The 27313-nt window shown below is 37.7% G+C and overlaps 1 protein-coding gene across 1 annotated transcript in view; it reads left to right on the top strand.

The window, feature by feature from the left end:
- The window catches only part of ccdc59 (coiled-coil domain containing 59), a 34753-nt gene extending 8100 nt beyond the window's left edge, over window positions 1–26653 (top strand). Inside the window, exons 3-4 of the mRNA XM_028817193.2 lie at window positions 16821–16920; window positions 26225–26653. Coding sequence (XP_028673026.2) covers window positions 16821–16920; window positions 26225–26392 — 268 coding nt within the window. The 3' untranslated portion in view covers window positions 26393–26653. The remainder of the gene's footprint in view (window positions 1–16820; window positions 16921–26224) is intronic.
- The last annotated feature ends 660 nt before the right edge of the window (window positions 26654–27313 follow it).

The following is a 27313-nucleotide window of genomic DNA, read 5'->3' as shown; positions in this document are numbered from 1 at the left end:
TACATATTGGAAACAATTTGATAAATAAGAACACCATACCCCCACCATAACTTATTGTCTACGGGGGATGAGTGAAAGCTTTAGATTCGTCAAAAATTTCGATCTCCAGTTTTCGATGAATGTCGACGTTTTAGGGTCCTCTGATACTGAAAGCATTGATTGTTTCTTGAGGACAGTCTAGAGCTAAAATGGCTTGACAGAGAAATACCAAACTCAAAACCTAAGCCTGTTATGAGATAATGATGTGCTGATTAGTTTTTGAGCCAAATTGTGCAAGAGAAAGAGGCACTCTAGAGCAATGTGCCATGGGTGTTTGACAGCTGGGCCGCGAGAGAACTGCTGGCAATGGAGACCCACTCAATGAAGGGCTACAGCAAAATGGCTGCCCCCTTCACTGAGGACAGTTTTCAGAACGCTAGGCAGGTGGGGCTTTGCAGCAGCACAGAGAGAGGAGAGATATGAGCACATGTTACAGGTAAAATTCTGTTACAACAAAATTTTTATTACAACAAAGTATTTTTATGGTCCCGACAGTTTCCCCGTATGACACGAGTCTATAGAAATCTCATTACTACAAAGTACATTCAGCAGATACTTTCATTACAAAGAAGTGACCTTGAAATGCCTGAATGAATTATCCACAGAGCAGTTAGTTCTGTGGTCGCAGCTCAGTTGTGCACAACAATACCCAAACAGAATCATTGTAAAAAAATTTCTTTCTTCAAACTTTCCACATATTGTTTTTTTTTTTTTTTTGCTGTTTTTGTTTTCTGTGGTTTTCAGTGATATCTGTTGCTTATTGCTTGTCAACATTTGAAAAATATTCATTGGAATTTAACTCATTGTCACCCTCCTATAGAAATGGCGGACATGAAAAAACGATAACAGTTCATATTAGAAAAAAAATCTTTACATTTTTGCAGCTCTCGATTGTGGCAAAAAGAAAAAAGTCATTGTTAGTGAATTCGGAATTTTGCCATCGACACTGTCAATTTTCTTGAAAGTCCGAGCAAAAAAGGAAGAAAAATCTTGGGTTGCAAATGTATGGGAACTGCTGCATTTGAAGACGCTGAAAAGCCGTTTTTATGTGGTTCAGTGATGCTTGTTCCAGAAACATTCCTATTAATGTGGCACTCATTCATGAAAATGTCAGGTTTATAAACTCTCTTGGGACCTCCCCCAAATTGACAACACGCCGAAGAACATCCCGAAGTGCAATCACCACATCTGTGAAAGACTGTTTATCCATTGCCGGGGCAACAGCAGGCTCACAGCTCTGCTGTAGCTCTTCACCAAAGCAAACAGAAAAGATCTCTGACGTGAGGAACATTGTAAATTCAGGGAACAGGATTACTTGGTTACTAACCTGGCCACAACCCTGCTTACAAACCCACCGCAAATCCCCCACCCCCCCACCGGTCCCTGGATAAATTTGCTTTTATAAAAGCGGTCTTTGGTGTCAAAAAGGTTGCTCTGGAGGAACTATCAAATACTGTAATTCTGCAATTAATACTGCAACTAACTAGAGTGCAAAGCCAGCTGATGCTCACATCCAAATTTTTTGTTTATTTTAAAGATTTTTGCACTTGAATGACTATTTAATTTTGTGCTTGCAAATTTATACATTCAACAATTCTTATTTATGAAGGTCGCCTACATTTCCTTAAACTTTTTATCATGATCTTCTTATGTAAAACTTTTCCATTGGGCAGCGTCATGTGAGGGACGTCATTTATGAAAGTTAAGGGACATACCATGCATTTTATACACAGAGGTTTGACATTTATGTAACTCAAGTGCCCAGGACCTCAAAGTCTAATAATACTGACTCTGAACTAGGAACAGTATTTGTATTAAAAAAAAGTTTGGCACTTCTCACTGCTGTTGATGCTAGCAAGAAGACTTCAACTGTATGCGCCAAATGACTGTGCTGTATTCGAGTTCCATTTAATAATGAAATTTCTTAGTACTAGTACTTTGTGTACGCGTGTGTATATATGTATAAAAATACACTGATCAGCCACAACATTAAAACCACTGACCAATGAAGTAAATAACATTATCTCGTTACAGTGATACAAGGGTGGGATATATTAGGTAGTGATTGAACATGCACTTCTTCAAGGTGATGTGTTGGAAGCAGAAAAAATGGACAAGCATAAGGATCTGAGCATCATTGACAAAGGCTAAATTGTGATGGCTAGACGACTGGGTCAGAGCATCTCTTATACAGCAAGTCTTGTAGTTTGTTCCTAGTATTTTAGTACATAGAAAATGTAGTCTAAGGAAGGACAACCAGTGAATTGGCATCAGGGTCAGGGGCACCCAAGAATAATTTATGCAAATGGGAGCAAAGGCTACCCTGCCTGGTCCTATCCCACAGAAGGACTACTGTAATACAAATTGCTGAAGAAAGTAGTGTTGGAACACAAAGTGCATTGCAGCTTGCTGCATATGAGGCTGCCTAGCCACAGTCTGGTCAGAGTGCCCATGCTGATTATCCACCTCTAAAGTCACCTACAGTTGGCACATTAGCATTACAATAGGAAGAAGGCAAATCAGCAGAGGAAGTTTGATGCTCTGTCAAGTTAAGTCGAGTCAGTTTTATTTCTATAGCACGTTTAAAAATGGTAAATTCCGAACAAAGTGCTTCACAATAATATCAGCTACTGTAAATAAATGCTAAATAACAAAATAAGATGTAGAAAACAATTAAAACTATAATAAGAACCAACAAAACGGTAAATCTGTCACTGATCAGTTTTCACCCGTCTCTTAAAACACTGTTAATTAGAAGAAGACCTAATGTACAGTGGTCACCCTTCATTTTACACTTCATCCTTGAAACAACTAAAAGCAATTTTTTAAGGGATCTCAGTGACCTTGAGGGGACATAACCCATAAGGAGGTCTGCGATAATTAGTTCCTTAAAAGCAAATAATGAAGTCTTAAAATCAATTCTTTATTTAACAGGTAGCCAATGAAGAGGAGGTAAGCCCATCGTAGTGTGTTTATACTTTTTGGTCAGTGTCGTGTAGTGGTTAATGCTTTGGACTTCAAACCCTGAGATTGTGGGTTCAAGTCCCACCACTGACACTGTGTGACCATGAGCAAGTCACTTGACCTGCCAGTACTCCAATTGGAATACCAAAAGAAATGTAACCAGTTGTATCATAAATCTTGTAAATCGCCTTGGATAAAGGTATCAGCTAAATAAATGAATGTAAATGGTCACAGAAAAAAGACAAGCTGCAGCATTTTTGACCATGTGGAGTCTAGATAGCAATGTCTAACTCATCCCGGTATAAAGTGCATTGCATCCATCCATCCATTGTCTCCCGCTTATCCGAGGTCGGGTCGCGGGGGCAGCAGCTTGAGCAGAGATGCCCAGACTTCCCTCTCCCCGGCCACTTCTTCTAGCTCTTCCGGGAGAATCCCAAGGCGTTCCCAGGCCAGTCGAGAGACACAGTCCCTCCAACGTGTCCTGGGTCTTCCCCGGGGCCTCCTCCCGGTTGGACGTGCCTGGAACACCTCACCAGGGAGGCGTCCAGGAGGCATCCTGATCAGATGCCCGAGCCACCTCATCTGACTCCTCTCGATGCGGAGGAGCAGCGGCTCTACTCTGAGCCCCTCCCGGATGACTGAGCTTCTCACCCTATCTTTAAGGGAAAGCCCAGACACCCTGCGGAGGAAACTCATTTCAGCCGCTTGTATTCGCGATCTCGTTCTTTCGGTCACTACCCATAGCTCATGACCATAGGTGAGGGTAGGAACATAGATTGACTGGTAAATTGAGAGCTTCGCCTTGCGGCTCAGCTCCTTTTTCACCACGACAGACCGATGCAACGCCCGCATTACTGCGGATGCCGCACCGATCCGCCTGTCGATCTCACGCTCCATTCTTCCCTCACTCGTGAACAAGACCCCGAGATACTTGAACTCCTCCACTTGGGGCAGGATCTCATTGCAGTCTGGTCAAAATAAAGCATGAACCACTTTTTCTATGTCCAAAGGAGAAATCAGATTCTACAGTTTTGAGATCATTCTTAACTGATAGAAAGAAGCACTAATAACATAATTAATTTGTCAGATTTTAAAGATGAGTCAAACACAACTCCAAGATTCTTCACAAAAGGTTTACAGGAAGAAGCAAGAGAACTGAAACAACTGCGTTCTACCATGGAATTCACAGCTTCAAAAGCAGTACCTTTGGTCTCGTCTTCATTTAACATGAGAAAATTGGATTCTAACCAGGCTTTGATATCTCTCAGGCAATCATATACTGGCTGAAGACTGTTATTGTTAACAGATTTCAAATGCCTATAAAACTGAATGTCATCCGCATAACAATATGAGAGACCATACTTCTTTATTATGGAGCTTAGAGGTAGCATATCAGGACAAAAAAGGAGAGAGCCCAAAATTGACCCCTGCGGTTCTCCATAACAGAGAGGTGCTATTCTTGATGTACCTTCACTCACCAGCACATTAAAAGTACTATTTGACATTTAAGAGTCAAACCACTGCACTTCTGTGCCCCTTACGCTGGCACAATATTTCAGACAGTCAGAGAGCACATTATGATCCACAGTATCAAAAGAAGCACTCTGATCTAAAAGAAGTAAAAATAAAAAGCTTTTGAAATTGGATAATAAAAACAAAATCTTGGTTACTGTGAAAAGAGCTTATTCTCTGGTGTGCAGTCGGTGAATCCCTGGCTGATAAACAATAAGAATATCATTGTCTTATATATAAATGTCTACGCATGGAAGTGTGTGCGTCTGCCAGTCTGGCCTGGAAGTGCAAGGCTACAGCATGAAGCTCATAGAGCTGGCAAGGCAGCTCCAAGTTAACAAGTCGGAAAAAGAAAGAAGTACAAGGCTACAGCACGGAGCTGAAAGAAAGCAAAGTGAAGCCACCGAGGAAAGACAAACGAGAGAGAAACTTCCTTAACCGCTGATAGACAACGGGGGTGAGCACGTCCGCAAAATGAAACTGCTGACTCTACATTTCAATTTTCTTTCTGACGATTTCAGTAGTTTCAAGGAGCACAGGCTTACACAGCTAGTCATTTATAAAGTCTTTCATTTCACTAAAACATCCTTCTCAAGTATTTTGGACAAAAATGAAAGCTTTGAAGTAAGTCTAAAATTACAGGAAGATTCTAGGTCAAGGCTAGGCTTCTTTAGTAATGTTCTATTACTGAATGTTTAAAACAGGATTGTACAGCACCAGATAGCAGAGACTAATTAACAGAATCTAATATACTGCCACTTATAACTGGAAAAACTTCATTAAGAAATCCAAATGGAATATAATCCAGTGAACAAGTAGCTGGTTTGAGGTGAGAGACTATTTGTATAAGATTAGAACATCAGAACAGATAGTACATCAGCAAAATGATCCAGTGTAGCATGTGCTGATAATGACATTTGGAAATGTTCCAGCCAAAAAAAAATTAAAATGTAGTTACTGGACAGTGAAGAAGCTTTACAATTATTAACAGGATTCAAATATTTGTTAATCATATTAAACAAAACTCTTGCCCTTGCTCCTAGCAATGATTTCTGCAAAATATTTATTTCTTACGTCCTTAATGACATTCTTCAAGAGATGCTCTTACAATGTCATAGGACACCTGCAATTTGTCCTATTTCCATTTACTTTCTGCTTTCTTACAAAATCTTTCACAGGACATGGGTATCATCATTAACACTAGAATTACCAGAGCCTACGAAAAAACTCGTAGATCCGTCCCACCTTAAATTGCTTCTTAAATCCTTTCGCACCTCTCCGCCATCGTCTTTTGTCATCTAAATGTACAAGCTGCAAGTAGCCGGCTATTCCATCCCCCCACTGACTTAGAAAGTGCACAAATTTCTCCCAGCTCATGCCTTGATTGATTATCTGGGAGTGAAGTGGAGTTTTAGAGTGGAAATAATAAATCGTTATTTGGAACACACGCATTTCATTTGTGTTCCGTTTCTACAGTAATCTGTGTAAACACATTTTTAAAACAGAAACTTTTTTCATATTCTAGTAGTAAATGACAAAATGTATGCATAAACTATATAATGTATGAAGCCTGAAGTCCAAATATCAAAGAAAACACTTTCACGAAAGGTACAAATATAAACGGGACAAGTGCTCTTTTGTTCAAAAATACAACTGCAGAAAAAAAAGCCGCCTTAGTGTGCGACATTGACACTTACTTGCAACGACTGCTGCTGTGGCGCAACAGTATCAGTTGCTGACTAACAATCAACAGGTCACGAGTTCGATCCTGCACGGCTCCCTTTTGAGAAATGAACTGCTCTTAATTTTACTATTTTAGAATAAAAAGATACATTTGATTTCAGTCTGTAACAGCCGGTGTAATTTATGATATTTGTAAAGGTTAGCTTTGTTTTTGTTTTTTTTATTCACTTTTCATTCTTCCTACCCCATTTGACATTGCTGTTATCACATAATGACGCGATATAGCTCTGCAGTGAATCACGATACATACGACCGTGTGTTTTTTTTCCCCCAATCTTGCCAGTCCCCACATGTTGCTGTATGCTGTTTCTTTTGTACTTCAGGACATGCAGAGGAAAGCATAGTAAAGAGTATTAACTTCAGCACTATATGCAATCATCAGACACTCCCCATCTGACACTGCTGTTTTCACATAAAGAAGCGCTATATCTCACCCAAGGAGCACCCTTCCTACATTTACGACGTGTACTTGTTGCAGTGTACACACCTCTCTGTGCTATGGTTTCTATTACACTGAGCAAGCACCTGTAATTCGCAGCTCTATTCATTATCTCAAAACACCACACAGGTTCACAGTAATTCCCAGTTATGTCCACCACTCACACCCACGCCCACAACCATACAGAACTGTTTCCACATCAGAGAATTTCCAGTTCCAGCATAAATTCACAAATGATCTGCCGCTGTTCGTTTTCAAATAATATTGCATTAGTGCGATGATGTTTTCACATATATTGTCTTTCTTTCAGGTGTGTAATAGAAACCACAGCATAGAGAGAAGTGAATACATTGTAACAGGTACACACGTTGTAAATGTAAGAAAGACGATCCTTGCGTGTGTGTGAACTGTTAACATTTGAATCTGATGATTGCATATAGCGCTGTCTTATTCAGTGCGCGCAAGAGCATGCAGTTCCAGTTGCTGTGTGCTACAACATGCTGGTGGTGATCAACGCCCATTTTAAAAAAAGAAAGAGACAAATATATGTGACGTTTTGAAGAAATCATTTTATGACGACGCGAATAGTACCAATCAGAAAACATAATCGCACTAGTACAATATTATTTGAAAACGAACAGCATCAGATTGGGTGTGAATTTATACTGTGGTGCTGTTAGAGTCAGATCAGAAGCTGAATAAGCTCCTGTTCTGACTCTAAGTAAAAGTGTATGAATTAATCAACAGAAATAACCGCAATCGACATTTTAAACTTAACGATTTACAGTGCATACCAATTTATAAATATTATGTCCGTTTGAGGTTACAAAGAAAAAAAAAACACTTCCTCCCCAGCAGGGAATCGAACTCGGGTCTGTAATGCACGGCAAGGCTGCTGTAGCGCTAAGTCAGCAAATCTTATTGCTACACCACGGAAGGTGTTGTAGCATTGTTGAATCTTTTGTGAAAGTGTTTATTTGATGTTTGGACATCAGGCTTCACAAATGCTATAGTTTATGCCACATTTTGTAACATTTATTACTAAAATATGAAAAAGTTTCTGTTTTAACAATGTGTTTACACAGATTACTGTAGAAACTGAACACGCATGAAATGCGTGTGTTCCAAATAACGATCTATTATTTCCACTCTAAAACTCTAGCAGTTCAGTCACTCCCAGATAATCAAACAAGGCATGAGCTGGGAAAACTTAGTGAACGTTCTGCGACGGTGGGGGATGGAATAGCCGGCTGCTTGCTGGCTCGTCTTAATCGGCTCATTTAGAAGACAAAAGAGAGGTGAGAACGGTTTTAAGGTGGGCCGGATCTACGAGTTTTTTCGTAGACTCTGGTAATTCTAGTGTTAAACCAAAGTGAGGAATGTGAAACGGAACATTTTACTTCTAAGGGAGCAAATGTATTTAAACTGTGGTACACGGAGAATTAAAATGTGTAACAACATCATTATATGGTTTTACAGTAGATATGCAAAAAGCACAGAAGTGAATGGCATTGGCACTGTTTATCTTACGTCTCAGAACTGTTGCCACATTAGGTACAGTTGTTTGACTTAGTATGATTGAGTTTAAGCAATATTTAAATGATCAGAAATTAACACATTAAGAATTTTAAATTCACTCAAAAAACCATAAGATAAAACCAGATCAAGAGTATACCGACCATTATGGGTTTAACCTGTGACTGACTGACAGTTAATTTAACAGAATCGGTACGATTAAGAAATTCCCTTCATAAAGACTTATTGAGACAAACATGAATTTTTAAATCTTTAAGAATAAAATTTTTATCCCATGTTGTTAGAACAGTTCCTTAAAGATCAGAGAACTCCTCTATAAAGTCTATACACCAGAGCACAGAGAAATGGTTTAGAATTTAAAAGTTCCATTGTCATTAACTTCAGTTTGCAGGTACTACTGTGTACTTGGTTGTAGTGCTGGGCGGTATGACCAAAATTCTATATCACGGCATTTTTCAAAATTATACCGGTTTCGCGATATTCAACGGTATTTTTTTCCATGCATGAGTGGATGTTAACCACATTTTCCACTGCAATTACTGCATTAGACTGGCTAAGAATAACCTATTCCACCGTCATAATAATTGTACATTGTACAAAAAAAAAAAAAAACATTTTAATGTGCACACAAGTATTAATACAGGTTTGCAAGGCGTCCTAAAGTAATAGTTTTCAAGGGGGTGGCACTAATGAAGAGAAGGAATCACATTGCATGACAGATGCAGTCAAAATATACAGCCTTTTTATTGAACAAATTTTGCAAACAACTTAAACTAAAATTTTTAAAACATATTTTCAACCATCCAAAGAGGCATTTAGACTTAGTAAAATATCCAGAGGTGCTTGTCAAAAGTTTATTGCACTGAACATGTCTTAGAAAAGGAATAAATAGTAAATATTTTTTGTAAACCAACTATACTTTCTGTTAATGTTAACAATCTCTGTCCACTGACACGTTAAAGTGACTTTTTAAACAACTTTACCATCATTAAACTGCATAATATTTAAACTAATAAATAATAACAATAAAATAAATAATAGTGCAACTTCCAGTAATAATACTATTACCCTAGGTTCTTGTCTATAAGCCGGACTCATGTATAAGCCGGAGACCAAAAATCATACGAATTTTTAAAATAAAATCGTATCATAGATAAGCCGAACGTACTATAACCTATAACTAATAGAAGGGAGGGAGGTCAGTGGTCTCACTCGCACCCATTTAATTTCTTTAAGGGGGGAGAAAGTGTGAGATATTGGCGTCTCTCTCACTCCCCGCATGGCGCGGTTGGAGCGGCCGGAGCACGTTCTTTCTGCTCTGGGCGTCGCCGGGTCAACACGCGCGCGTTGCGGTCATTTAAATTGTGATTTTATATGTAAGCATATTTAAATATATATCGCAGATTTTTTGCTGGTTCGCGGATTTCTGCGGACAATGGGTCTTTTAATTTCTGGTACATGCTTCCTCAGTTGGTTTGCCCAGTTGATTTCATACAAGGGACGCTATTGGCAGATGGCTGTGAAGCTAGATTGCTTACTTTTCTCTCTCTCTTGCACTGACTATCTGTGATCCTGACGTATGGGGATTGAGCAGGGGGGCTGTTCGCACACCTAGACGATACGGACGCTCGCCTTAAAATGCTGAAAGATTATCTTCACGTTGCTATCTTTTGTAAAGCTGATTCCTGAAACGACATGCTGCACAGTGCTTCGCATACTTAAAAGCACGAAGGGCACGTATTGATTTTTTTTCTCTCTCTCTCTCTCTCTCCCCCCCCCCCCTGCTCCTGACGGAGGGGGTGTGAGCTGCCGCCTTCAACAGCTTTGTGCCGCGGTGCTTCGCATACTTAAAAGCCAAACAGCACCATTGATTTGTTTGCTAGAGATTGTTTTCTCTATCTATGTGACATTCTGTGCTCCTGACACACACTCCTTTGAAGAGGAAGATATGTTTGCATTCTTTTAATTGTGAGACAGAACTGTCATCTCTGTCTTGTCATGGAGCACAGTTTAAACTTTTGAAAAAGAAACAAATGTTTGTTTGCAGTGTTTGAATAACGTTCCTGTCTCTCTAAAACCTCCTGTGTTTCTGCGCAAATCTGTGACCCAAGCATGACAATATAAAAATAACCATATAAACATATGGTTTCTACTTCGCGGATTTTCTTATTTCGCAGGTGGCTCTGGAACGCAACCCCCGCGATGGAGGAGGGATTACTGTATAAGCCGGACTTATGTATAAGCTGATATTCTATTTTTTCATTTTCACAACTTTTTTCCTTAGATAAGCCGCGGCTTATAGACAAGAACTTAGGGTACTTCAAAACTTCAAGCCCAGGTGCATTACACAGTATTCACCAAATAAAATAAAACAAGTGCATCTTGGTGATGACATCTTTACCAACTGAACCATCATTTAGGCAAATTGCATTAATATGGACCTTGCTTCAAGCTAAGCTATATACATAAATAATAAAACTGCAACTTGCACTTATAATGATATTTGTGGTATAGCCCAACGGAATCGCATTAGGGCCACGGTGAAGGAGAAAAAATATGGACACAGGGAAGAAAAAAAAAACTATCGAGAATAAAGTCGACATGTTGACTTTATTCTCGACATTTCCACTTTATTCTCAGACTTTATTCTCAACATTTCCACTTTATTCTCATAGTTTATTTTATAATTAAAGTAGAATATCGTAAACTAAACTTCATCCTAAAATCAATGTTTAATTTACTAGATTTTCTCAAACCCCGTCATAAGTTAATGTAGCACATTAAATGCTTTGTGTTGTGTTCCCCGACCCAGTTGTTAATCACTACGTGCTTCTTAAACTGACTTCCTCCGCACTAAGTGGAGGCGCCGGCAGCGATCACCACACAGAATCCATTCAAGTCATGATATTCCTGCTCTCTGAAAATTTAGAATGCTAAGATATATACTTGATATCATTTTCAGGATGAAAATGTTCAACTTTATTGTCAGCTTCAGTTTCGGAATGTTCTCTGTCCATTTTCACCGCGCAATACCTACACTACCGCATGTACTCCGTTGCATGCCTATTTAGTGGTGTAGCAGTGAAAAAGAGCCCCCGTGCAACACCTCCACTAACACATGTACTCTGTTGTATGTGTTTAGTGGTGTAGCAGTGAAAAAGGTCCCCCCTTGAACAGTTTCCTGCTGTGCCACATTCCGAACGTCGTTTAGGCAATTTAAACCAGTGTTGTGGTATAAGAAAAATCTATATCATAAAAATAAAAAATGGTTTTCGGTATGAACTGGTATACCGCCCAGCACTACTTGGTTGCATTTGCTCAAAGCCATTACTACCCTGGAGTGGTCTTCTGAACAGCCTGTTCTGCCCTCCTCAGTGGCTACAGATTACTGTGATATACACCTAAATGGCGAAAGTGTATTACAGGCAGCACGGATTGATTTTTTTTTTCCTTTGGAAACCAACAACTTCACCACGGTGAAACATTGGTGGAACTGGCAAAGCAACAGATGGCAGGATAAACCTTTTCTTGCATTCAGTGTGAGAATTTAATATTTTAGATCTAATTTCCAGCAAAATTAGTCCAATAGTTTGTATTTTGCAAAATAAGCACAGTACACAAACCCCAACAACAAAGACAGGTGGCAAGCCACACACACCTGTGCCATCCGGGCAGTGTTCTGCGGGGAAACTTTGGCTCCTGGCATTTGCGTGGATGTTAACTTTGACATGTTCCATCTACCTAAAGATTGTTGCAGACCCATATACACGCCTTCTTGGTAATGTCACTGCCATCAAGGAACTTCAGGCAGGATAATACACCCTGTCACACTGCATTGGTTTGAGGTACATGACAAAGAGTTCAAGGTGTTGACTCAATCTGATCGAACGTCCTTAAGGAGTGCTGGAAAAATAAGTCAGATTAATAGTGACCCCCAACTCAAAACTTACAGGATGTTAAGGATCTGCTGCTAAAGTCTGTGTACCAGATACCACAGGACACCTTCAGAGGTCTTGTGGAGTCCATGCCTCAATGGGTCAGAGCTGTTTTGGTGGCAAGGGGACTTACATACTATGCAGGTGGTTTTAATGTTGTGGCTGATTGGTGTATATCTATAGTATATATAAAGTGCGTGTACGGGAGAAAAACAAAAGCTTTCACCAAACTTACCCTTAACACAATGTTCTTGGAATTTTTACCTCCTTGACTTTAGAAACCTATAGAAGACTATACAACCTTTAAAAACCTTTCAACTTCGAAGTCTGAGTCAATTGCAAATTGATTATTTTGTGGTTTCTTGACATCTTTGTGAGTTCTTGATGGTGCCCATGGTTTTTAGTTTAAAATGAGAATGACTTGGTTGTTTTACTTTTCATTATGTAAACTTTGAAGAGTATTTTTGCATGTATATTTTTAAGAATATAAGAAGATTTTAACTGTTTTCGGTAAGCAAACCTGTCTTATTTCATTCAACCTTAGTTTTTCACTTTTTTTTTTGGAACAAGTTGGAAAGTTAGTGAGAAATAGTATGTTTTTAGTTTTTACAGAATGTTAGGGACCTAGGTTTGATTTCTCCTTTTAGCTATTTGTGTGAATGTTGCCCGTTTTTCCACTACCTAGTGCCTCACCCAGGAATTCCCAAGAATTAGATGAATTGGAAGCTTTAGCTTAATAAGTTGAGTAACATGCACAGGTGTGCTTTAACTATGAACTGCTCTTACAATGACTTGCTTTCTGTCTTCCTTACTCTGCTTCAATGATACAGTAGATCTCATTAAGCCAGAATTTTAGGTGAAATCGTAAAATGGGTAATTGGGTGAATGTTTTGTGGTTTAGTTTTTAAATAAATACAGATTCCTTTTATTTTACACAGTTTTCTCTAAAAAAGTGAGACTGTTTACTTATCTAATGCTGTAATTGTAATCAAACCAATTAAATACTTTCAGTTTTCAACAAAAGCTCTTTACATACAAGTAATGCAATATTCTAAGATATAAATACACAAAAAAGTTAAGTACACCCCATGTCTGGTGGTGGAACTGGCAAAGCAACAGATGGCAGGATAAACCTTTTCTTGCATTCAGTGTGAGAATTTAATATTTTAGATCTAATTTCCAGCAAAATTAGTCCAATAGTTTGTATTTTGCAAAATAAGCACAGTACACAAACCCCAACAATAAAGACGGGTGGCAAGCCACACACACCTGTGCCAAAAGACATGTTTGTCTTTTTTTGATTTCAACAAGGCTGCTAGATGAAGGCGATCAAACTTGGAAAATGGCATGAAAGTATCACATTTTGCACTTGGTTGAACTATGTTAATCAATAGAAATACAATTCCTTTGTATGTGCATATATAAAATTAAAAAAAGTTCTGGTCTGGAGCTTTGCTGTTAAATTGTATCAGAAATATTTTGTTATTATGTAATGATTGTGTGTGTGTATGTATGTATGTGTGTGTGTGTGTGTATATATATATATATATATATATATATATATATATATATATATATGGTTGAAATAGTTTACTGTCAAATAATGCAAAGAGTACGCAACACGTGTTTCGCCCTAATTCTGGGCTCATCAGGCGTACACACTCACTGCACCCCCCTCTCGGGGAATTGAACCTCGGACATCAGCGCCAGAGGGCCGGACAAAATTATTGGCACCTTTTCAAAATTGTGGGTAAATCGTTTTATTTCAAGTATATGATGCTCATTTGATCTCACCTGTGGTAAGAAACAGGTGCTGGCAATATAGCAATCACACCTGAAGCCAGTTAAAATGGAGAAAGGTTGACTCAACCTTTCTGTTGTGTGTCTGAGTGTGCCACACTAATCATGGAGAGGAGAAAGAAGACAAAAATTGTGGAAAAATATCAACAATCTCAGGGCTACAAGTTCATCTCTAGAGATCTTCATGTTCCTTTGTTCACAGTGCGCAACATCATCAAGAAGTTCACAACACATGGCACTGTAGCTAATCTCCCTGGACGTGGATGGAAGAGAAAAATTGATAAAAGACTGCATCGAAGGGTAGCCCGAATGGTGGATAAACAGCCCCAACCAACTTCAAAACATATTCAAGCTGTTCTGCAGACTCAGGGTGCAACAGTGTCAGCTCGAACTATCCGTCGACATCTAAACGAAATGAAACGCTATGACAGGAGAGCCAGGAGGACCCCACTGCTGACACAGAAACATAAAAAAGCCAGACTGGAGTTTGCCAAAACGTACTTGAGGAAGACAAAATCCTTCTGGTTGAATGTCTTGTGGACTGATGAGACCAAGGTAGAGCTTTTTGGTAAAGCTCATCATTCTACTGTTTACAGAAAACGGAATGAGGCCTACGAAGAAAAGAACACAGTACCTACAGTCAAACATGGTGGAGGTACTAAGATGTTTTGGGGATGTTTTGCTGCCTCTGGCACTGTATGCCTTGACTGTGTGCAAGGCATCGTGAAATCTGAAGACTACCAATAGATATTGGGGCGCAATGTAGGGCCCAGTGTCAGAAAGCTAGGAATGCATCAGAGGTCATGGGTGTTCCAGCAGGACAATGACCCCAAACATACCTCTAAAAGCACCCAGAAATGGTTGAAGACAAAGCGCTGGAGAGTTCTGAAGTAGCCAGCAATGAGTCAGGATCTAAATCCGATTGAACACTTATGGAGAGATCTCAAAATTGCTGTTGGGAGAAGGCGCCCTTCAAATCTGAGAGACCTTGAGCAGTTTGCAAAAGAAGAGTGGTCGGAAATTCCAGTTTAGAGGTGTAGTAAGCTTGTTGATGGTTATATGAAGCGCTTGATTTCAGTTATTTTTTCCAAAGGGCTTGCAACCAAATATTAAGTTGAGGGAGCCAATAATTTTGTCCAGCCCAGTTTTTGAGTTTTGTGTGAAATTATGTCAGATTTGGCTTTTTTTCTGTTTTTTTGTGTTGTTCCAATGCACATAAAGGAAATAAACATGTATACCAAAACATTTGTAATTGCAACAATTTTCTGGGAGAAATGGTGCATTTTCTGGGACAATTCCAGAGGTGCCAATAATTTCGGCCATGACTGTATATAAAAGGGATCGCTAAAAAATAAAAGCTCCAATTAACTTCCCAAACTGCAGTAATTATAGACCCATGTTTCTCAGCTATAGAAACAACACCACATTACTTACTTATCCACTAAGTGTCAACATAGCAATGAAAAATTGAAATTAGCAAAAGAAATACAACTATAAATGTAAAATGAACCATACTGGCATAAAATCACAATCAGTATTTCTCCATTTTAATTTCATTCTCAATATATACCGAAGTAAAAGTGGCTTTTCTGAGATGTAAACCATAACTCTAACTCTGTGTTTGTCATACACTACCACAAAGCAACTATTTCAGAATGGCACAAGCTGTAGTTTTGCTCTAAAGACTTTAGAAAATAAAAGGATATTAAGAACCTTGGTGTGCTACTTCTCTTATGAATATGGCTAAGTCATTGTAGATCAGCCTGGTTCCCTTAGCATCACAGGAATTGACAGACAGTTTCTGTTTAATGAATTGCAGCCTGTGAGCAAAACTCTGCTAGGGTAGAGAAAAAAAATCTAGAAAAGCTCATACTAGGAGGCTACAGAGACAGATTTTTTTCAAAATGGTAAAAAATAATATGTATCTTTTTTTTTTTTTCAAAAAAGAAGCACAGTTAAGGTTTTTTGATAGTGTTGAAGGACAGCTTACAGAAAGTACGGCTAAAATGTCAATGAAAATAAGACTGTTAAATGAGAATTAAGCCAGTTGAAGCAAATCAAATTTTACAAGAATCTTAGAGCTTGGGTGAGTGCTAATACAGTGTGTTAGTTAGGTAGATATTATGCAGTAGATTGTTTAGAAGCTCTCAAGATCTAATGAGGCTGCTTCTAGCCAGAATTAGGTGTAAACAACACTGTTGTAACATAGGTTTTTTTTTTTTTTCTCCATCTGACAACTTTTATCACTAAGTGTACTTAGGAAGATGTGAGGCCATCTGTCAAAAAGCTGTATTTGAACCATAAATTTACTGAAACTTGTAATAATACAATAAACAAAAATACTCCAGCAAATATACCACAGAATGTCTCAAAAGGAAGAAATGGAGAGTTATGGATTGATCAAAGCTCAGATCTTAACAACTTAGAAAATGCTCGGTGAAAGGGGGACTTGAAACAGGGACTACATGAAAGTAAAAACTCAAGCATAACACAATTAAGGGACACTAAAAAATTACAAAAAGTTATTTCTGCCAAAGTAAACCTAGACATTTATTTTATTTTTGTAAATTAAAGGACTGGAAATAATTTTCATTGTGACCTCTTAAGTAAAACAATCTTTATTGTGTTGAGATTAAGTTAAAATATCCATACACAAATGCATAATGAAAACCACACACCTTTCCACTGGGTGCATATTTCTTTCCTATGTAAAAAATATTTTTGTGCAGTAACTTAGCATGTATTATTGTGGTAGTACTGGTACTGTGTGGTGCAGTTCAACTTCATCTACAAAGCAATTAAGTTACAAGCTGAAATAAATTACAAACATGTTTTCTTCTTTTTTCTTTTAGCCCATACAAAAGACAAAAGAAATTTCAAAACCAGTCATCCTATCAAAAAACTCAAGAGGAGTATAAAAGGATTCAGGAAGAACGCAATAAAAAAAGACAGGTAAAGACAAATGATTAATCTACAAATTGTTAGTGAAAAAGTAAAACAATGATCAGATCTTTTTGTAGGATGTTGAATGCATTTATCAATTGACTGACAAATGGCTTTAAAATTAAATATGAAATTTGCTCTGTCATTGTCTGAGTAGGGTCAGTAAAGTTTGAAACCTAAGTCATCTTTTCTTTATCTTTTTTTTCCTTGTCTCATCTCTTTAGCTAATGTGCCATCTAGGGGTGAAAAAAAAAACTAATTTCTCAGATGCATCATGGTTCTCTCAAATGGTTCTACATCAATTTGAAAAATATAATCATATTTTATATGTTCTTTTGGATGATTTGTAAAACATGCATACTAAAAAACATTTCAGATAAACTTTACAATGTGAACATGGTAAATAGAACAAGTAATATAGTGCATCATCAGATCTATAGACAATAACAAGGGGTATGTATTTTTATTTACATTAAATTGTGACCTGAAAATGCACTTCAGTCTCACATAAAGCAGAAGCTCTGTTTTAGTCTTCATCAGCAAAAAGGGAAGCCAACTGTTTCAAGAAACTTTAATTAATAAAAGTTGAATATTTGGAAAAAATGACTAGCTCAGTGTGAGTATTAGGGCTCGTTTATACTTCGTGCTTAGAACGTGTATGCGCACACATCATGGATGCAATGTGTTCCCAGCGTTCATTTGATGCGTCCCCTGAGCAAGTCCTCAGAAATTAACACAACACGTGCGCGAGTTGCAGTACCAGGGTGTGTAGTATGATAAAAGTCGGAACGTGACGTCAGAGTCTCTGTTCACTATCTACATATCACAGAAAGCCTCTGTGTGGATCCTACGGGATCGATGTGCGCAGTTCGATATTTGATGAATGGTTCGATGTGGTGAAGCAAAATGCCAACATACAGATGCATTCGTGGTGCTTTTATATTCAAGCGTCGCATATTCCCGATCATAATGACACGATACATTTTGAAAGTCTCACATACCATCTTCTGTGCCGTCTTTTTTTTTTTTTTCTGGGGCTTCCTCCTGACCTCACAGCAGCGGCAAACAGCAATAGATCACCACACAGAACACATTAAATGTATGATACTCCAACTCTCTGCACAATTAGAAGAACTATCATAAAAAAAAAACAAAATCGGATTATTTATTTTTCATGTGGCATACTTCCGCTGAGCTGAACCTGCCAAAATATTAGTAAAATAGTATTAATGTATAACCAATGCACATCACATACTTTAAATCAAATCAAAAAAACTACGATTTTTATTTTCTCATTGAGAAAAGCTTGTCCAGCTGCGTCATTTATTATTCTTCAGGTAATGCCTGACCAAGGAGCATTCTTCTACATTACAGTATGATCAGAATGGTCATTGGGTTTTATGGCGGTTGACAGACCAACATGAATGCTGCGTTACAGCCACCTACTGAGCTGGATTGCTGAGAAGCAAAAAAAAACTTCTCAAATAATGTTAAAGGAGTAGGTCTGTTTTATAAACAAATGAATTTATATAACAGTGTCAGTCAGTGCACACATTTACTCTGGTTGGTTCATTGGTTTACACCCTCATGATCTACATGAAATAAAAGTCTATTTTGATACATTCTGGTGGTTCTTGTACTCTTTGGGTTGAGCCACCACCCTTTAAATTTTTGTTTATATAACAACTGTCCAGTCTTGTTGAATACCGGTCATCTGAACTCTTAGTCATCCTTCATTACATTTTGTGTATTATATTTTTTATCTATGTTCTTCACTTGACCTTTATCTAGTTTCCTGATATGTCTGAACAGGTTTCTGACATGCATTAACCCTTTATACCAATTCTTTAAGATGAATGCTATATTACCCTAAAATTATTCTTCCACAGTTACACACATGCATGTAAACTCTACTTGATGTGCTCTGCATTGTGTAATTATGTTTACAGTGTTAAATTTCATAAAGTAACTGTATCATGAATACATTTTTAGAAACATACCACAAGTTGAATCCTGTATACTTACTTTGTATTCTGAATATGTAGCACTGGAGATTGTATTTCAATACAGCCCAACCTTGTATACAAATGCATGCAAATGAAACACATACATGCATACTAATTAACACAGGTTATTCTACATGTGACAGTAATGTCTTTATAAACCCTTAACTAACAGTCGATCAGAACAAGCTTAGCACCCAACTCATATGAGAGCCTCCTTTTAGTCATTGGATAGCAGCTGGCCACATAAAAATAAATAAATAGTTGTAATAATCAGACCATGTAAAGAGGTGGTGTAAATGAAGTGCCCTGTATGAGTCTGACACATGTAATTGAAAATCATTGCCCCCGATCTTGTAGCGTGGTGGGTCTCCTTTCAGTGTATTTTCTCTTTGGATGTTATGCAGACACTGGAGATACATCAGTGTATACAGTGGTGTGAAAAACTATTTGCCCCCTTCCTGATTTCTTATTCTTTTGCATGTTTGTCACACAAAATGTTTCTGATCATCAAACACATTTAACCATTAGTCAAATATAACACAAGTAAACACAAAATGCAGTTTGTAAATGGTGGTTTTTATTATTTAGGGAGAAAAAAAAATCCAAACCTACATGGCCCTGTGTGAAAAAGTAATTGCCCCCTGAACCTAATAACTGGTTGGGCCACCCTTAGCAGCAATAACTGCAATCAAGCGTTTGCGATAACTTGCAATGAGTCTTTTACAGCGCTCTGGAGGAATTTTGGCCCACTCATCTTTGCAAAATTGTTGTAATTCAGCTTTATTTGAGGGTTTTCTAGCATGAACCGCCTTTTTAAGGTCATGCCATAGCATCTCAGTTGGATTCAGGTCAGGACTTTGACTAGGCCACTCCAAAGTCTTCATTTTGTTTTTCTTCAGCCATTCAGAGGTGGATTTGCTGGTGTGTTTTGGGTCATTGTCCTGTTGCAGCACCCAAGATCGCTTCAGCTTGAGTTGACGAACAGATGGCCGGACATTCTCCTTCAGGATTTTTTGGTAGACAGTAGAATTCATGGTTCCATCTATCACAGCAAGCCTTCCAGGTCCTGAAGCAGCAAAACAACCCCAGACCATCACACTACCACCACTATATTTTACTGTTGGTATGATGTTCTTTTTCTGAAATGCTGTGTTCCTTTTACGCCAGATGTAACGGGACATTTGCCTTCCAAAAAGTTCAACTTTTGACTCCTCAGTCCACAAGGTATTTTCCCAAAAGTCTTGGCAATCATTGAGATGTTTCTTAGCAAAATTGAGACGAGCCCTAATGTTCTTTTTGCTTAACAGTGGTTTGCGTCTTGGAAATCTGCCATGCAAGCCGTTTTTGCCCAGTCTCTTTCTTATGATGGAGTCGTGAACACTGACCTTAATTGAGGCAAGTGAGGCCTGCAGTTCTTTAGACGTTGTCCTGGGGTCTTTTGTGACCTCTCGGATGAGTCGTCTCTGAGCTCTTGGGATAATTTTGCTCGGCCGGCCACTCCTGGGAAGGTTCACCACTGTTCCGTGTTTTTGCCATTTGTGGATAATGGCTCTCACTGTGGTTCGCTGGAGTCCCAAAGCTTTAGAAATGGCTTTATAACCTTTACTAGACTGATAGATCTCAATTACTTCTGTTCTCATTTGTTCCTGAATTTCTTTGGATCTTGGCATGATGTCTAGCTTTTGAGGTGCTTTTGGTCTACTTCTCTGTGTCAGGCAGCTCCTATTTAAGTGATTTCTTGATTGAAACAGGTGTGGCAGTAATCAGGCCTGGGGTGTGGCTACGGAAATTGAACTCAGGTGTGATACACCACAGTTAGGTTATTTTTTAACAAGGGGGCAATTACTTTTTCACACAGGGCCATGTAGGTTTGGATTTTTTTCTTCCCTAAATAATAAACACCATCATTTAAAAACTGCATTTTGTGTTTACTTGTGTTATATTTGACTAATGGTTAAATGTGTTTGATGATCAGAAACATTTTGTGTGACAAACATGCAAAAGAATAAGAAATCAGGAAGGGGGCAAATAGTTTTTCACACCACTGTATTCTGACTAAATTGTACAAGGATAGAATGCAGATAGAAAGTGTAGGTAACCCTAGGTATAAAAATGTGACCAAAGTGTTTATTTCTTTGATTAACCAAAGTGTTCAAAATCAGTGAGAAACGTGTAGTAAAATCCAGGGGCTACTTTTGAGATATTTTAAGTGATTTAGGACATGCTAAAGTTTATTTTAAATTAAAAAAAAATGCTACTACACAGGCACACATTACTTTTTCTTGTCGAATCTGTATATTGCTAGAAATTTGCTAAAAACATTATATTTCCTGTCAGTCAGCAATAATGTTTGATATTGTATTGCGTTATTAAAAAAGTAATGGTAGGATTTATTGCAATTGTGCATCATACAGACCAATCTCATTTCTGAATAACGATGTTAAGATACTCTGCAAAGTTCTAGCTAGAAAGATTACGAAAGTGCTTCCTTCAGTAATATTACAAGACCAAACTGGATTTATTAAACATAGATACTTAACTTCCAGTCTTTGATATCTGTTTAATGTAATATATTCATCCACAAAGTCTAACACCCCAGAGATCTTATTATCGTTGGGTGTAGAAAAAGGCATTTGATATGGTTGAATGAGGACTACCTATTCCCTTCATTGCACAAACTAGGGTTTGGCCCGAAAATATGTGCACGGATCAAACTACTGTATACTAGTCCAGAAATTTCAGTTTGTATTAACAAGATTGTTTCAGACTATTTCAAACGTGGTACTAGACAAGGATGCCCCCCGTCACCACTGCTCTTTCGAATCGCCATTAGCAGTTCACTTTTGAAATGCTTCTGAGATAATGGGGATTAGCAACGAAGGACTTGGAACAGCAAATATTACTATATGTAGATGATGTGGTACTGTATATATCAGATCCACAAAGTACTGTGCCTGCAAGTCCTAACAGCACTAGCAGAATTTCAAAAGATATCTAGACTCAAAGTTAATTTTAATAAAAATGTGCTCTTTCCAGCGAACTCTCTAGCACTTAATATTAGATTGGACACCTTCCCTTTTATCATCGCAGACCAGTTTAAATACCCAGGGTTAACATCATAAGTAATCACATATCACAAGTAAACACAAAGCGCTTTTTCAACAGAATTTTGCTGTCTGCATGGAAAAACTTAAGCAAGACTTGCATAGATGGTCTACCCTCCATTTCACTTTAGCAGGGAGAATTAACAGTCAAGTTGAGTATCCTTCCTAAGCTCCTTTTCCTTTTTCAAAGCATCCCCATATACATTAACAAATCATTTTTTAAGAAATTAGATTCAATCATAACCTAATTTATTTGAAATTCAAAACATCCACACATCCAAATGGTGACTCTACAAAGACCTAAGGAAGAAGGTGGCATAGCTCTACCTAACTTTCAGTTTTATAACTGGGCGGCAAATATACAAGCAGTAAAAACCTGGACATTGACACAAATAGATGAACACAGACAGGCTTGGTCCACAATAGAAATTAAATCCTACAGTACTCCTTTATAGTCCTTTGTGCACCAGTAAATACAAGTTATCGTCAATGTACTGACAACCCAATTGTGCTTCATTCACTCATAATATGGAACCAATGTAGGAAGTACTTCAAGATAGAGAAGCTTTTATATGTAGCACCTCTGCGTGATAACCACCTTTTTCCACCCTTTCAAAATTACACCGTTTTTAATGTTTGAAAAACGTACAAGATTAAATAACTTAGAGATCTGTACACAAATAACATCTTTGTATCGTCCTTTGCACTATATAAAAACACTAGGGGGCTTTGCCCCCTGCTCGCTTCGCTCGCCAACCCCCGTGTTTGGTTTTCCAGATACACACTTTTAAGATTTTTTTTTCTTTGAATTGTTGCTATTTCATTAGTTTCACTTTTATTTCAGAACTTATGTAAAAACAATATTTGGAATCTTTTGAGTCCCAATATGCTGAATCTTTTAAATGAGGTCAGTGAGACATGTGTTTAATGACTTTGCACCATAATTCAGAACAGGTTTCTCTGTTTGGAATTTGAGCACAGACAAAGTGATCCACATCATCAACAGTTAATAATTTTTTTTGCAAAGCAACCAATAAATGCATGTGAGGTAAACCCCGTTTTCGAAATTCTCTGACTTAAACTTTAAAGCCTTACAATATTTACATACTTCTGGCATATCGCCTGTGTCCACATATTCGATCTGTATTCGCCTTTTAGTTATTTCTCCGAGTAATAATTTCTCTTTTTTTGCACTAATGCAATGTTTACTTTCATTTCTTGACACTGTCGTTTTTTTATGCTTTCATATTCTGTATCTTGCTCTGCATCTGTTTCCCCCCCATGTTTTTGTTGAGTCTTTTGAATTCCAGTTTTCATTATCTCTAACCTGCTCTGCATGTGTTTGGCCCTCTTTTTTTTAACCTCTTTACAACGTTTTACTTTGTTTTCTACTCTGTCTTTTATTTCTGACCTCGCTTTGTTCTGCTTTTATTTCAATGACACCTGGTCCGTGGTGATTATTTTCCCTTTTTCAAGTAGTAATTTCTGTTTGTTTGCGCTACTGCGATCTTTACTTTCTTTTTTTTATACTTTCTAATTTTCCTACTTTCATATTCTTTATCTTTCTCCACATTTGTATCCGCATAGGTTTTTTTTTTTTTTTTTTTTAAGCCTTTTCGAATTCCACTGCTTTCATAATCTCTAACCTGCTGTGCATGTGTATAGCACCGTTTGTGAACGTGTTTATGAAGTTGCGAAGGCAAAAAGACTTTGTTTTCCTCTCTTTGCCTTTTATTTCTGACCTCTATTTGTCCTGTTATTTTTTCAATTACACCTGGTTCTGATGATTAATTGCCACCTTTTTGCGTTAATGTGATCTTTACTATCTTTTTTTTTTTTTTATACTGTAGTGACTGACGTAATAAAGTGTCGCAAAAGTTCTACTTGAACAATCGCTGACTTTGTAACCCCAAATACAACTTTCTAGCACCCTCTCCGACCCCTCCTCCCCCGGGTCTCGCCCCTCCCCCTTACCGCATCAATCAGTACCCCGCTATCAGTCTTCTGTGCTGTACTCCGCCCTCCCTCAATCGGACCTAACAGTCACTTAAAACAAAAAAGGCTTCAACTTGGCTGGGACGCTTTTCAAATTTTACTGCTTTCATATTCTGTACCTTTCTCTGCATGTGTATCGTTTGTTTGAGCCTTTTGAATTCCACTGCTTTCATAATTTCTTATCTGCCTTTTTTTTCCTCTCCAACACTTTTGGGTCTCTTTTCTCTGTGCTGCTGTTTCTTCTTTGCTTTTAGTCATTGATGTTTCATCCAGAACGTATTGTCCTTATACGCTTTATATGTGCTGAGAGCACAGGATTTGTGTGTTCTACGTGCCTTTAAATGAGTGTTTTGCTGCCCGTGCTCTTATTTGATAAGAAGGTCGTGTCTTGCAAGAATTTCATGTTCCACGACCCCGCGAGACAGCCCTGGGACAATTTCTTGGCAGCAAGTCTCATGTTTACAGTCCCCACGAGACACTCTGTGACCAGTCTTTTAAATGTCTTCTGAGAACTTCCGAGAAGATCACGTATAGTCGCCCTGCTTTTTCTTTCCAGAATTTTTTTTTATAATAGAGAGATTTTATAGTCCCTTCCTTTCAAAGATCCCAGAGTACAGTGGGAAAAGGATCTCTTGCTCAACATTTCAGAAAAGGAGTGGAAGGCAGCCATGCACAGAATTCACTCTAGCTCCATATGCACAAAGCATAAAATTATTCAACTTAAAATCTTTTATCGAGCACATCTATCTCATTCGAAATTGTCCAAAATGTTTCCATTGCAAGATCCAACCTGCGAATGTTGCAGTCGAGCTCCAGCCTCACTGGGCGATATGTTTTGGTGCGTGTACCAAATTAACATCATTCTAGACCATAATTTTTAAATGCGTATCAGACAGCCTTGGTGTCACAATCACTCCTAATCCATTAACGCTGTGTTGGGTGTACTTCCAAATGGGCTTAAAGTGGAGAAGGACAAACAAACTGTAATTGCCTTTATTGCACTACTAGCACGTAGACCTATCTTGCTCAACTGGAAGATTCTTAGCCCACCTCTTTTAAGTCAGTGGGTAACTGATGTTGTATACTATTTGAAACTGGAAAAAAAAATCAAATTCTCACTTCGACGATCTGTTCAAAACGTTTTTAAAACCTGGCAGGGTCTAATTAATAACATTTTAGAATAAGCATTTATATTGCAGAAAAGGATTCTCTCCCCTCTACCCTACAGTTTTACTCTGGCTGTTGGCCTTTCTGGCTTTCTTATGGGTGGGGGTTGAATTGAATTTAGTTTTGTCAAGTTTGACCTTTTTGTGTGGAATGTTACTTGCTTTTAATAAATTCAATAAAATAAGTAATGGTGAAAAATGAGTAATGTTAGTTTTGTTTTAAAAGAAACCACACAGTAAGGAAAAAGCATGTAATTAGATGAAAATTTAAAATTAATCGAGAAACACTTTAAAATGGCATTGTAGCAGTCTGAATTGTATTTGCATCAAATTGAGCAGTGCCTAATGATTCCTACCCTGGTGCCATCGCTGTATTGTACAGTATAGCATAAGCTTTGATAACCATTCATTTTTTTTTTTTTTTTTTTTTCAACAACCCTCTATGAGTCTGTCTGTTTTTGTTTTGTTTTGTTTTTTTATACTGTGTTAAATTTTAAGGGTTGAAATGACTAGGTTTCTTTATTTTATGTATTTTTACTCTCGTTCATATCTGACTGAAATCTCCTCGTTTTGTGACATGTAATTCGCAGTTGTGAGGTCTAAAGCCTATCTTGGTAGTACAAGACAGGAACAGTCGTAGAAAGAGCACCAGTCCTTCACATAGCCTCTTGCACAAACAAACTCCTCCACATAAGGCTAATTTAGAATCTCCAGTCAAACTGTTTTTTGTGATGTGAAAGGAAAAACACTGTCCACGCTGGGAAAGTATATAAACCTCCACGTTTATAGCAACAGGGTGTAGGATGTGAACCCAGGACTCGGGAAGACAGTCCTAACAGTTGCACTACCATGCTGGACTTTTCATTAGTGAGTGTTCCTAAATTTATAAGTACATAAGGAATCTTTAATTGACATTTAAGTTTAGATTCTGAAAATGATTTATTTTTTTTTAAAATAGGCTGGCAAGCAGCAGTAAAAACACATGTTATTTGAATTAAATATATTCATGGTTGACTGTGTCATTTTCCTCATTTATCTACAGGAGGCAGAAATGAAAAGGCAACAAAAGGAGGAGGCTCAGCAGAAGTATAAGCAGAAAAGATTGGAAGCATATCAAATTTTAAGCAAGAAAACTAAAAAAGGACAACCAAATTTGAATTTACGAATGGAGTATCTTCTTCAGAAGATTCAAGAAAGTCATTCTAAATAACCAAAACAGAATTGACAGCCAGCAAATGTCATACAGACCAAATCTCATATGATGCAACATTTTTTTTTGTAAGCAAATATTTTATTGCTCAACACTTACACATTGTATATGTCCAGGTATTCAGTGAACAATTGCAATGTAAATTTTGGAATTAACTACATGACATGTAAATAGCCCTGGGTCACACTTTCCGCTCACTGTGATGTCAGGTTTTATTTAATGCAATTTGTTTGAAATAAATTACAGTAAATATTTACTCAGTGTTTGGTTTTATGTTTTCTTTGATTCCTATTCTTCCTGCTTCACTTACCTTTTGTTTAAATGTATTGTGTATTAAGTATGTTTCCTTGTTCACACATATAGTACACAGACATTTTTAAGACTGTCTTTTGTTGTATCTTTTTGCTTTTCACTTCATGTCTCATTAGTGGAAAGTTGTGTAAATGGTGAGCGTTATATATTAATTTTTGCAAGGGACATTCACGTCTTTAAATGGACCTTTCTAAAAGAAGAGGCCTGATACAAGTTGAAGAGACTTGCATAGTCTTAAGAGTGACTTTATTACCTTTTGTTACTATCATAAACAGTTTTAAATATATTTGGCTTGTAATCCCTTTCTATATCTTCATCATAAATCCAAAAATATATTACCATTTGACACCATTCATGACACCAGAAATGTGAAGTAAAGCAACTGATTTTGGAAACATGATTTTTTTTTTTTTTTAAATTTTGGATGATAGCACAAAGATCATTTATTACAACTTCTGTCTCTTAGTTACATAAACATGCCTCAGTGGAAGCTTCTGAACATATTGGCAGATGCATATGAGCTCTGAAAGCATTTCTCGTAGACAAGAAATTTGATTGTAAAATAGACAAAGTTGTCTTGGAGACAGGATGACCACGTCACATCTAGAT

This window comes from Erpetoichthys calabaricus, chromosome 1, assembly GCF_900747795.2.
Source record: "Erpetoichthys calabaricus chromosome 1, fErpCal1.3, whole genome shotgun sequence".
Taxonomy (NCBI): domain Eukaryota; kingdom Metazoa; phylum Chordata; class Cladistia; order Polypteriformes; family Polypteridae; genus Erpetoichthys; species Erpetoichthys calabaricus.
This window is presented reverse-complemented; position numbering and strand designations above follow the sequence as displayed.